Below are 12,311 nucleotides of genomic sequence, written 5' to 3'. Positions count from 1 at the left end.
ACTTTAGGACATCTACATATAGTGTACATACTGTCCTGTACTGTATATTGAAAAATAATCAAAGTATAAAAATAACCAATAAATTATCACAATTCACACAAAAATAATGACAGTACTTTATTAAAAACTAACCAATGAATAATAGCAATGCAAACCTGCAACTCGAAAACCTAACCAAAAAAATAATTCCTATTTTCATACTGGCCACCAATAATTTAACCTTCCAACTGCACATTGTAATACAGGAAGCGGGTCATGTTGACTAAATTATATTTTTTTTTATTCATGTTTAATATATAATTGTGTCATTTAGATTTCAAGATCTGAAAAAGTGGGGTTGAAGTCGACGGCATGTAGTTACAAATAATCGATTTCGAAACTTCCACCTTATCACCCAGTCGCTGTTTTTATGGGAGTTGCTCATTTACATATTATAATTATTACCCTATCCACAGAGCCTGGTTGTAACCAGACTCTGCTTGCCACTTACTATTCTATTCTTGCGTATGACAACCTGTTGAGGAGCGAGACACCAATGTCAATGTCACGAGAGGGCTTCACGAGAGAGTTTGTGTAGTGTTGCTTTTCCTCCTGTGTTCCTATTCGATTCAGAGTTTGAAATGCAGTCTTCTTCTTTCGTATGGCTGATGTAGAACTACAATTTTACATTCAGGTGAACCAGATAAACGCGTCAGTAGTAGTGGTGTGTATCGCTGTGATGTCTTTGTGGATAGGGCATTGAATCGTTAGATGTTGTATGGTCTGTTCTGGATGACCAGTCGCACACTGGTGAGTTTTTAATTGTCCATTTGTGCATCAGGTATCCTCATCTGCCATGGTTTGCGCGGATGCAATTTCGGGTGGCCCATGAGAAATGCAGTAACTCTCCGTGTCCACCAGGTGGAGACTCGCCACCGCGCACGGCTCGACGATGGCTTGCGGGTTGATTGACGTGAGAGTTTGACATTTCTTAATTGCCTTTTACATTATTGAGTTGAGACCTTACACAGCTCTCCGTGCGTAAATTAAGATGACATGAATCTTTGCTCAAATGGGCGATTGGGGTGCCACATATATACACTCGTGGTCCAAACAGATGGTGGTGGAAATTCCACATTCATAGGCAAAGGACAGTCTCTGTGAAGAAAAAGCAGTCGACATAAAGGTGTTATTTATTTTATCGACCTCCTTGGGGTATGGTATGACAAGTCTACCCCAGCATGCTCTATGCGGTGACATCGCAGCAGGCTCTGTGTACTGACATCAGCATAACATCACAGCTTGCACTTTTGATTTGACTGCATCCTCTGTGGACTGACAGTAACTTTTGTAAACACGATCAAACAGGATACACCAAATCGCAAGGGGCTATTCTCTCTTCTGTAGTAGCTTGTGCTTTAGTTTCTCGGTTGACCTTTGTGAGTTCAAAGTTACATTTAAGGGCACAAGTGTCAATATACAGCCTTTTATTTTTTATACAACGCTTTTTTAACACGTAAAACAATCCAGCACCTGTTGTCAATCTTAACGACTCTGTGACATTCACAAGAGCAGCTCAGTGGGCCCATACCACACTCGTCAGTGAAGGTGGGACTCTAGAGCAGTCCAGATATCACTTTCCACTTATGTTAGTCATGGCTGGGATTCAAACTAAGGTTGCCAGGCTCACTTGCACAGTGTGCCAAACACGGTGCTACCGCTCTACCCTGAGCCAATACAAAGAACACATTTTATTATTATCAACCAAGTAGAAATTAAACAGTTGTCACATTTTAGTCAGCCGACTCTCTCCAAAACAAGAGATGTAATTACACCCTTAATGAGTTCAAGGATATTTAATTGAGTTGAATGCACAATTGTACATTTAAGATGTGTGAGCATGCAATCTAGTAAGAGGTAAAGCCATTGCCATTACCTTGGAAGCATGCATTGCCAAAACAGACCATCTTGTCTTGATATGTACCATTTTACAAATTGCATTCAATACTGGATAATCTGAAATTAAATTGGAAAATAAAATGATGAAATCATCAATTTGTCATGTCGAAGGTTTCTCAATCGCATATGTATGTTTTACTCTTGTGACAACCAGTATAACTTTTGTTGACACTTTCCTTTGGCTTTTATAATCTAAAGCAGTACAAGCTAAGGGAGGAAAAACTTCAGTTATTTTATGAAACTGCCCATTGGCTAGGAGGCATCAGCATACAATAACGGTAGCTGTGATATTTCCAAGCCAATATTTTAAAGTGAACTACAATTTAGAAACAGTGCTAAATATGACAACGAAAACCACCAATATTGTCTTTTGTTAATCCTCTCTCAGTCCACTGATTATCCGTTCTATCATGGCCGAAGCCGCAACTCCTATTTAGGCATTTCACAAGGTGGAGAGCAGCAATTGCACAGATTTTTAAACTTAAAAACTAACAACCGTACAATTTGGGTGACTAGTGAAAAGCGTGGATGTTCACATGTCACTGCAGATTCTTCCAGCTGATCCAAACACCAGACACAGCAGACCACCACTTTCAGTTGCGCTGATTCATCCCCGTCAAGTTCTTTAGCTGCACAGTGGGAAAAAAAATGCGTTGAATTAAGCGACAGAATGTTATAACAACGCACACCATCTGCAAATTGCAGGTGGAAGCAAGTTTCGAATGACTGCTACGTAGGTAAATGCGTCTCAATCAAATCACCGTAACAGCGGCACCAACCAAGCCCTGCACCAACGCGTCACCCGTGTCCTTCACCTGCCGGGGGACAATGGCAACGCCGGAATTAGCAGGGCCTCAGTGTTGATACCACAAAGAAGCACCACCTTGTTAAAAGGTCGGACACTACGCATCGTCAAGACACTGCACAGCGCAGGAAAACTGGACGTCATCTAGGAAAGAGGCAATCCCAGGCTGTGTGTGCTATATGCATACAGGATTGGTGTATGACGGCCATGCTTTACTTCGGGGTTAATAACCAGAATAACATGTGGCATAAATTGAAAGTGATAATAATTAAGAGTAAAATTAAGAGTGACATTAAAGTAAAATCAACAGATGAAAATCTAGATATGAAGTAAAATGTGTGAGCATTAAAACTCAGTACATGCTGCTAAGATCTTTGGGTTGAATCTGGACAGCCATCCACAATTTAACTGTTTTTTACGTGTAGCAGATTAATAGTCTTAGCCCAATCGTCAAAACCTATCATAAATATTGAGGGAATTTATTTGCAGGAGCAACCTCATTAGATACCAATAGATTTGTACCTAATAACAGAACAATATATAAGCCATCGCCTTTGGGCAATGGCAAAATGAACTGCTTTCTGAATGACTTCTGAAAAATGTTTTTGTTGGACGATGTCGAAAACGCTATTGGAATAAATAAATTAAAAGGACACTAGCATAAAATGAAGAACCTTGGCTACGTACGGTGCGAAAGAAGTTAAATATACATACATATAACTTAAAAAAATACATGAAAAAAATTATGAAGAATATCTACAATCTTGAGTTAACAATTCAGCGTGCGTACGAGCTCCAACAGCGCTGGCAATCGGCGACTGTTCGCACGCCCACGTGCCTGCTGGGCAGTCTGCGCGGCCATCATGGCGTTGCCGATGCGGTTCTCCAGGAAGGTCCAGGTGTCCTGGAAGTCGTGCGACTTGTCCTGCACCATCACCAGCTCCGTGGCATTGTAGACGGCAGCCAGCACTCCACGCCGCGTATACCAGTTGAACTGCATATTCAACATAGGGTCAATTCATGGTTCGTTTCAGTTTGCTGACAGATTATAACTATCTTAGATTGCACAGAATTTTTCAATCTACCTGAATTTCACTCAACTAAATATATATATGGAATATATACATTTTCATCCTGCTTTTCAGCAGACTATATTTTTAAAAGGACATTAATTGCCTATCACCAAATCATTCACAATGTGCCAGATTCTATCAGATCTTGAATGCTAAGCAGAGGTTTGAACCTGGATAGTGCTTGGGTGACAGCCATGCACGAACTAGTTGTTAAACGGTTGCGAGGCTACATTGTGGGTGCCATAGGGCTGTGCACCAAAATTCATTGTTGTATTTTACTTCTATGGTCCCCACATTAACTAACCAGCAATAACCTGTGCGGTGAAGTATGGTCAAATAATCCCCATGACCCATACGGTATGGGGTGGCCCTCTTCCAGCAGGAAATTGACAAACAGTTCGTATATGTGTACATTCACATTTTAATCAATCCCATTCAATATTATGCTTAGACACAAATAGACTGCGTGCGAGTAAAAAAAATGGTGCACGTTCACAAAAATTCCGCCACCTTTATGAATGGGTACACCAGTTAATACATCGGCAGGTGACATGTGGTGGGGTAAACTGTGGGTACACATACCTCTTCAATTTGAAACAGTAGGCCAACATTCCCTCTAGAGGGCCACTGTAGAGCTCCCTAGAGTGGAGGCCCTTCTGCCCACAGTGATGCAAAAAATACAATACCAGGACTATACCTTTACAACTATTTTTATTTCACCAGGCAATACCCACTGACTTATACAGCTCTTTTTCAGAAGTGACCTGGTCACAAATGACAGCTGAACGAAGTGGCTTATCACCAAGTGTAAATTTATAGCAGCCAAATACTCGAAACACATGTTTTCAAATGTGGGGGGAAAAACCGGAGGACCCAAAGAAAAATCCACTCGACCACGTGGAGAACATGCAAACTCCTAATATACAGGCGTCGGGGTCCAGATCGAACCCACGACCTCCTGGATACCACTGGGGTAATCTGAACTGCAATCCTTTGATACAAAGCGAAACATAAACAAGGCAAGTAAGAGTGTCCCTTCTCCTTGGGCACTAATCCACAAGGGGGTGTGTGGTGGGCACATACATCGGTGGAGCGGTCGCCACCCTGGTAGCAGATCTCATCCACGAGCGCCGTGAGCAGCGTCACGCTCTCCGGCAGGTTCTGCGGCATCACCAATATCCCCATTGCCTGAGCACACCGGGCAGGAGAAATACAACCGTAACGGCGAGCACAGTGTCAGTCTGGCTGGAACCAGTTTTAATTGCTCGGTTCGCTTTATACACTTCATAAACGTACTACACACCACCAATATGGTTTAAATGAGGAGCAATTACCTATTTCCCATAACACCAATTACCCATTAACCATTACAATAGGAGAAAAGTCAAACGTTTCTCCATGGTCTTTTGAGCATTGGGCAATTTCCATTGTTGGGCCCGAGTAAGTTGTGAAATTTACATATTCCTGGTTCCGAGTCAGTTGGGAAATTTCCACATTCTTATGACAAGGACTCTTCTTATTCACGAGACAGTGAATGCTGATTTTCTACTATGTGGGTGGTAACTAGATGGTACAAATTTGACCGACGTTTTTTTAGACTAATTTTAATCATTATGGGTTGAGTTGACCCTGGGCAGGATTTGAATGCACATCATTATCATGCGTTCAATGATTTACCAAACTAAGCCTCGATCATTACATCCAGCAGTTATGTAGCTTTAAGGGCATATTAAAAGCACCAGCATATTTACTTTTAATCGTATTGTACACAGACAGTCATGTTATTGGCACAAACACAAATCATGACCTGCTCACAGATATGCCAAGACGCTGACTCCTGCAAATGCATTAATTCAAAGTGGATTTCAACCAGTGTTGGGTAAATTGCCTCAGCAGGACTAATTACCAGAGGATTAAATCAGAACTGGGATGGGTGTACACAGGATTTAATGGGCAATTGCTGCTTTGACACTTGGATTAACAGCTGGGGAACCCACATCATTTACACAGCGGTGACTCTGGAAATGGAAACGTGATGTCGTGACATGTTGGTGTTGCCAATGTATCAAGTGTGCCGTTTGCATAATGCCCACATACTGATAAGACAGATTTTAAACACGTTAAAATATTTTTCAATACACTTTCTTGTTGTGACAATTCTTTTACAATATGTTTAGAATCAAAAACGATTCAGCATTCTTCTAGGTGCACATGCAATTTCAATGTGAACAACATATTACCTACCAAATCTTCTGATATGAGTTAGCAGAGTTAACGCAAATTGCATACTTAGGAGCAGCAGCTAATATTGCTGCATGAGAGGTTTACTGGAGCAAAGCGCATTACACACAAACCTGTGTCCACTTGTCCATGTACGGGATGAGCATGCGAAGCCTGGCTTCTATTGCGTCACGCAGAAACTGATCAGTTTCCTTGTTCCTACAAATCAAATGAGAAAGAACTATTTAACGGTCCTACGACAAAATCAAGTAAAACTCTACATTATAACCATCACGGTCAAATACCGATTTAAGTACCACATTTAAGTATAACAGGCACACAATCAGCATGCTTTAAACTGAATTGGTCTCGAGGTGGAATATTCATGTAATAAATTGCGTAATTCGTTTGGGAAATTCTTTTGTACAATAATTTGAGTTAATAATAAGCCTTCTGAAACTCCTTAAGCTTTCTGATCCGTACATGAAACACTTTTACAAAGCTTAAGAGGCATGAACACAAATTAATGAACGAATGACCACACACAATAACTAAAGTGGATATAAGCCTTTGGAACCTCATTTGCCAGTAAAACATATGATAATAGGTTTTTAACCCTTCTATCTGGCAACAAAACTGACACCTTTTTTTACAAGGAGTCATGTTTGCATAGACCACAATACCTACAGTCATAATGCAAACAAAAAACATAACTCTGATAATGTGCACTGTCCTTGAAGTTGATTGGTCCACACCCGAGACAGCTTTCCTTAGAGCCTAGTCTCACATGGTGTTGGACCAGATGACGCCAAAAGGCGTGCTGTCTTGGGTGTGGACCAATCAACTTCAAGGACAGCGCATACATTATCAGAGTTATGTTTTTTGTTTGCATTATGACTGCAGGTATTGTGGTCTATGCAAACATGACTCCTTGTAAAAAAAGGTGTCAGTTTTGTTGCCAGATAGAAGGGTAAAAAACCAATTATCATGGATATAAGCCTGTTGATATGCTCGCGTTACAGCAGCAGCACATTGTGGTCTGACCTCACGGGCGGGGGGTTTGCACTGAATGCCAACACTCACTCTGCCTGCCCGAGCTGCACGAGCTTGTTCTCCTCCGTGAGCTGCTCGGACAGGCGCTTGTTGCAGTCCTGAACGAAGTGCAGCACTAAGTCACCGGCTCCCTTTTGAAAGATCCCGGACACAGCCGGTGACAGGCCTTCTGCCTGTGGTGCCGACGTGCGGCAAAAATGAGAATAAAGGAAAACTTTTAGCGAAAACAATAACACAATTAGAAATATTTTCAAAACAATACAGAGCCACTTCAACCTCGCAATTGAAATATATTTCTGGAAGTAGAAAAAATAACGCAATTTTATTACATTGTCAAAACAATACTGAGCCACCGCGACCTGGCAGTAGAAATCGATATCTGGAAATATAAAAAAAAACTGACCATCCATTTCTCAAATCAATCTCTCAACTAACGTCTCAACTATAGGTCAGCGTGTTTCCATTGTGGATTTGAAATATACATTTGCATTATGAGCTCCACATACTAACATGGTGCACCCACAATGCATCGTGTGTCATGACTTACAGCTGGAGTCAAGGAGGTCTAACTTTTGAACGAAAGTGACAGAACTCCAACACGGCTGTGATACCACGTGAGTGTTCTAAAATAGTTAGCCGGAAAGTCGCATAGTGATTAGGGTCACATAGTTGAATTTTTTTTATAAATTATCTTTCATTAATGCAGCCTCTTAAGTCATGTAGGACACCCCATAGCACATTGCCATGTTGTGTATTGGATCTAAAATTTTGCACCAAATAATTTTGATGGGCTCAGCAAGTTTCCCAATGATATACCTGTCTATGAGGGCTATGTGGGTGGTGCATTTTAAATTCCCAACAGAAATCTGGAGCTCATGAAAAGCGTTAAGAAAAAATGAACAAAACGATCATTGGTGGCTGTATCACACTGGGTAGTTATGTTGGTGTGCTGTCGCGTGTTGGTGCTACGAGGTCTCGTACGGTCGCTGCCTCTGCCAGAGCCTCATTGGTCCAGCCGAGCTCGGGCACAAACTCCAAGGCGCGCATGAGGATCCTCTGCTTCATCTCCTCCTCGCTGTCATAGCCACCGTACTCGCTCCCCATCTCCTCTCCGCTAACACGTGACACAGTTGACACACAGAGACAGGCCTGAACTTCAAATTCCAGTCTCAGCGTTCATGCATAATTGGTGTGAAGTCTGTGGAATGATTTTTTTTATATTAGAAGTGCACTATAACACCTCTTGTAATTTTAATTGCAATGTGTAAAAAAAATTGTGCTTTTAGATATCTTTTTCTTTTATAATATTTTAGTTCCTTAGTTATAACTATATACTTATTTGAACAATTCTGCAAGACTTTTTTGCACCCAGGTTTATAAGATGCATCATGTCAATGATTTATCACTGGGGCCTATGTGACAGCTGCTATGAGGCTGTGGGCTGGAGGTTACACGAACGCACATAATCTCTGGATGTTCAGTGCAACCGGGTTGGCCAAAGGAACGTATAGCCCTGGACATGCTGGAAGATGATCCTACCATATGCCCTTTTAATTTTAACAAGTGAAATTGTACGTGTGTATATTTGCCCCATTAATTGTTATTTTATTTCATATTTCTTCACATATTTTTTTTGCTTTCAATTTTCTACGTCAAATGTAAATTATCTAAAAATAAATTATCTAAAAATACATCTCAAATGATTGCTGCCTGGTATAATAAACACGAGTCATCAACTAACCACCCAGTTACTTGTTGCACAATGATGCTATCCCATACAAGTATGCAACACCTTTACCCAAAGTCTCATTATAACTACGTGCTGATATAGCAAATAGCATGCAGGAGTCTGCGGATGGGGTCGCTACCGCTCCGTGGACTCGGCAGACTTGGGCTCCGCTGAGCCATGCGTGTCTTCCGCCGGGCGATGTTGGCCGTGACTCTTTTCTGCTTCGTCGCCCTCCTTGGTGAGCAGCATGGTGGCGGTGTGCAGGCATCTAAGGCCGTTTGTAGCTCGGTGACCCAGCCGGGGAGCGCACGGGAGCAGCGTCGCCGTCAGCTTGCGTTCCAGGGACAGCCGCCGCAGGCTGCCTGCTATTCTCACAAGTACACATACACGTTTCAAATGTTTTTTTTTTAAATGCACTCTTTGTTTTATAAGCATATTTGCTAAGCAGATGCCCCGGAGGCATATATTGCAAAAGGGCCAGTTGCAGAGAATACTCGAAAATGGATAGAGCAAAAGAGCTGACATGAACATGTACAGCCCTTTTGCTAAACCACTGCTGAATAGGAGCCTTACCTTGCCATCTAAGTTGTGGGGTTATTTAACCACACTTCACCACGCTGGTCAGTGCAGTTTAAGGTAGGGATTACAGATGTTGGAGCATAGAAGTAAAACAATTGATTTTGTTGCATTGGCCTTTACTGCCCTTACCGTAGCAAATCTTTTTTTTAATGAGACAATTTATGAGGTTGGAAAAAAACTAGAAGGGAGTTTTAAAGGTGAGACGTATGAGGGGAAAAAATACAAAAATAGCTGTACAATCACAGAAATTGGAGTCGCAGAGCCCCCTGAAGGCAGTAGCTCTCAGTAGTATTACAGGAGGGTATGGCTATAACATATCAGTGAAAGTGGAATCATCAATCACAAAACTGAACAGTGAATTCTGACAGCCAGATATCAAATAAAGCTGAGAAATAAATGAGGCTCGAATAATATAAATGTTTTCTTGGTTCTTTCGGTAAAGTCACGTAGAAGGGAAGTAATAAAATAATAAAAATAAAACATAATAAAATAAAATAATTCTCACGACGTTTCTGCTACAACGCAAGTAGCCGTCTTCTTCACCTGAAGACCTGAAGACGGCTGCTTGCGTTGTAGCCGAAACGTCGTGAGAATTATTTTATTTTATTATGTTTTATTATTTTATTACTTCCCTTCTACGTGACTTTACCGAAAGAACCAAGAAGATGAATCCCTGCAGTCACGAAAGCTTTAAATCGAAATATAAATGTTACTTTACCACCATCTTTCTACCACTGTAACGATTAACTTAAGGTGGTATTGTTTACATACAGTTTATATTCCTTGCCATTGCTGTTGCACCTTCATAAAATAAAAATATCAATTGCCTTTCAAGTTGAATCAAGAATGACATATTTTATTCCATTTCAATAAGTAAATATTGCACCTGAAGGTGCAATCTTGACTTCCTAGCTCAAGTGCAACACTGGACGGCTGCTTGCGTTGTGGCCGAAACGTCGTGAGAATTATTTTATTATGTTTTATTTTTATTATTTTATTACTTCCCTTCTACGTGACTTTACCGAAAGAACCAAGAAGATGAATCCCTGCAGTCACGAAAGCTTTAAATCGAAAAATGCAACACCCTTTGTTTGCTTTTCTTATTATCCCAATATCCCAGAATTGATCCACGTAAAATGCAATTGCTTGTTGACATACGAGATTGGTGCCAGATAGACGTGGCACTACTTGAGCATATTGGCACAAGACAGAGGAAAGTGGAAACAAATTACGAAATGTGCAGTGGACACCTAAGGAGTAACCTGCCCGTGGACCGTGATGATGAAAATTAAATTATCCGTTCTAAGTACTGTAGTGCTATCCAGGAAGCGGTGGTAAATTCTTATTACCCGCTCGATGGTATGCAACGCACACACATGGTCCGCCTATCCCAGTCGTGGAAGATTGGAATTACAAGATTGATGACCATGCGATTTGAGTCACCCCCAGAAGAAGTGGTTTCTGCAACCTTATAAGTTAATTATCTTATCAACGCAGAAATGCGGATCGAACGAAGGTCTAACCAGGAATTGCTGGCAAATTCATCGCAATGTAAGCGATTATCTATTAGATTTCACCCAAACATTCTTCAAACAGAAGTGGTCTCAAAAATAAGTGGCGAATTAATCTTAAGTTGGCTTTCTGACATTTCATACGAAAATGAACATTTGCATAAGGGCAGATATTAGGATCTGCAAATAGAGCCCCTCCATATCAGTGGATAACAATCCAAATGACAGTTCCACGTTCCTGATTAGCTTGGTTAAGCTGTGTCGTATGTGGAAATAAAGGGTAGCGTGACCTACAGACCGTTTTTATTTTACATATGCTGCGATGTTTAATTTTAACGCAATGGGGACGGTGTCCCATTGGGTTGTGGGCTAAATTATTGGCAATGCACAACCGCCCACCCCCCTGCACCAAGCTGCACTAACGAGCGTGGTAAAGTATGGTCAACTACCATGACCGGTAACTTGGTGGGAAGGCCTTCCTCCAACAATACAATACTGATAAAAGGTTGTATCGGCGAGGTAAAGTCAATGTCTCCGTGCTAAAACGAGCAGAGGGGCGGCGCTCATATCAATTGGCTGCCCTCACTTACCCAGCGGCGGTCAATTCCACATTCTTATGGCAGGTGTCCCAGTCCGCACATATGACATTGCCTGGCAATGTTGCCCCCAAAGCAGTACCGACTTTATCGGCCCGAGGGCAGCGACAGTGACACTTGGCTTGCGTGAAGCACAATCTTGTATGTTAGAAATGTGGCTGGTATCGTTTGCACAGCCAAGGCCACTGCAAAGTCACAAAAGAACCCGCCAGCACAAGGAGACCCAACAACAATTCAACGCGTGAGGCGATTCAGTGCTGATCTACAACACGAGCCAGCCACGTGTAGAGGACGCAATGTGACTTGGTGTTGGCGTGTTTCTTGATTTCGTAAGTTATTGATGTTGCTGTCGTTGTTATTGTTGTTGCTTAAACTTACCGGACAGGACGAGCCGCACAGCGCCCCCTCGCAGAGAAGCCGCCATCGTTTTGACAATCACAGCCCCCACCACGCCCCAAGCCGTGCGACGCGAGAAACTCCCCGCCATCTTACCAAGGGGTGAACCTGCGCCGCTTCAGGCGTCACGTTCCTATAGGCTCGCCAACGTCGTCGCACCTTTGATGACGTCTCCCCCCTTATGTTGCTTTCCTACGCGTGATTTTACCCTAAGTAAGATGGCCGGTGTGGAGGAAGGGGTGGTGTGTGGGGGGGGGTATTACAGTCCGTCGAACAAGCCGACAGCAAACCCCCCCGCCCCCTTCGTTGGTTTGATCCGATCACGTGCGAGACAAGGCGACGGTTTTGATTGGTTGTTGCTGGTGGCGTTAACCAATGGGTGTGGAGGCGCTGCGGGCGCGTCCACTTGGT

General features: G+C 42.2%; 1 protein-coding gene across 1 annotated transcript; it reads right to left on the bottom strand.

Annotated features, from left to right (window-relative positions):
* Positions 1–1,154: 1,154 nt before the first annotated feature.
* COQ9 (coenzyme Q9) lies at positions 1,155–12,137 on the bottom strand. The gene is made up of 9 exons (XM_078606600.1): positions 11,883–12,137; positions 8,958–9,183; positions 8,071–8,203; positions 7,120–7,262; positions 6,171–6,255; positions 4,900–5,004; positions 3,582–3,737; positions 2,700–2,753; positions 1,155–2,567 (listed from the first exon to the last, which is right to left on the bottom strand). Exons 1-9 carry the CDS (start codon positions 11,989–11,991, stop codon positions 2,532–2,534), a joined length of 1,047 nt encoding a protein of 348 aa, XP_078462726.1. The 5' UTR covers positions 11,992–12,137; the 3' UTR covers positions 1,155–2,531.
* Positions 12,138–12,311: the final 174 nt, after the last annotated feature.

Source organism: Lampetra planeri, chromosome 26 (assembly GCF_965212315.1).
Source record: "Lampetra planeri chromosome 26, kcLamPlan1.2.h2, whole genome shotgun sequence".
NCBI lineage: Eukaryota > Metazoa > Chordata > Hyperoartia > Petromyzontiformes > Petromyzontidae > Lampetra > Lampetra planeri.
The sequence above is the reverse complement of the archived record's forward strand: the minus strand, read 5'-3'. Positions and strand labels throughout refer to the sequence as shown.

Excerpts from the sequence above, each read along its gene's own strand:
- COQ9 (XM_078606600.1), bottom strand. The coding sequence starts at position 11,991 with ATGGCGGGGAGTTTCTCGCGTCGCACGGCTTGGGGCGTGGTGGGGGCT. Across the intron at positions 9,184-11,882 it reads TGTGCGGCTCGTCCTGTCCG|CAGGCAGCCTGCGGCGGCTG; the intron begins GTAAGTTTAAGC and ends TTGTGAGAATAG. Across the intron at positions 5,005-6,170 it reads ACATGGACAAGTGGACACAG|GCAATGGGGATATTGGTGAT; the intron begins GTTTGTGTGTAA and ends CGGTGTGCTCAG.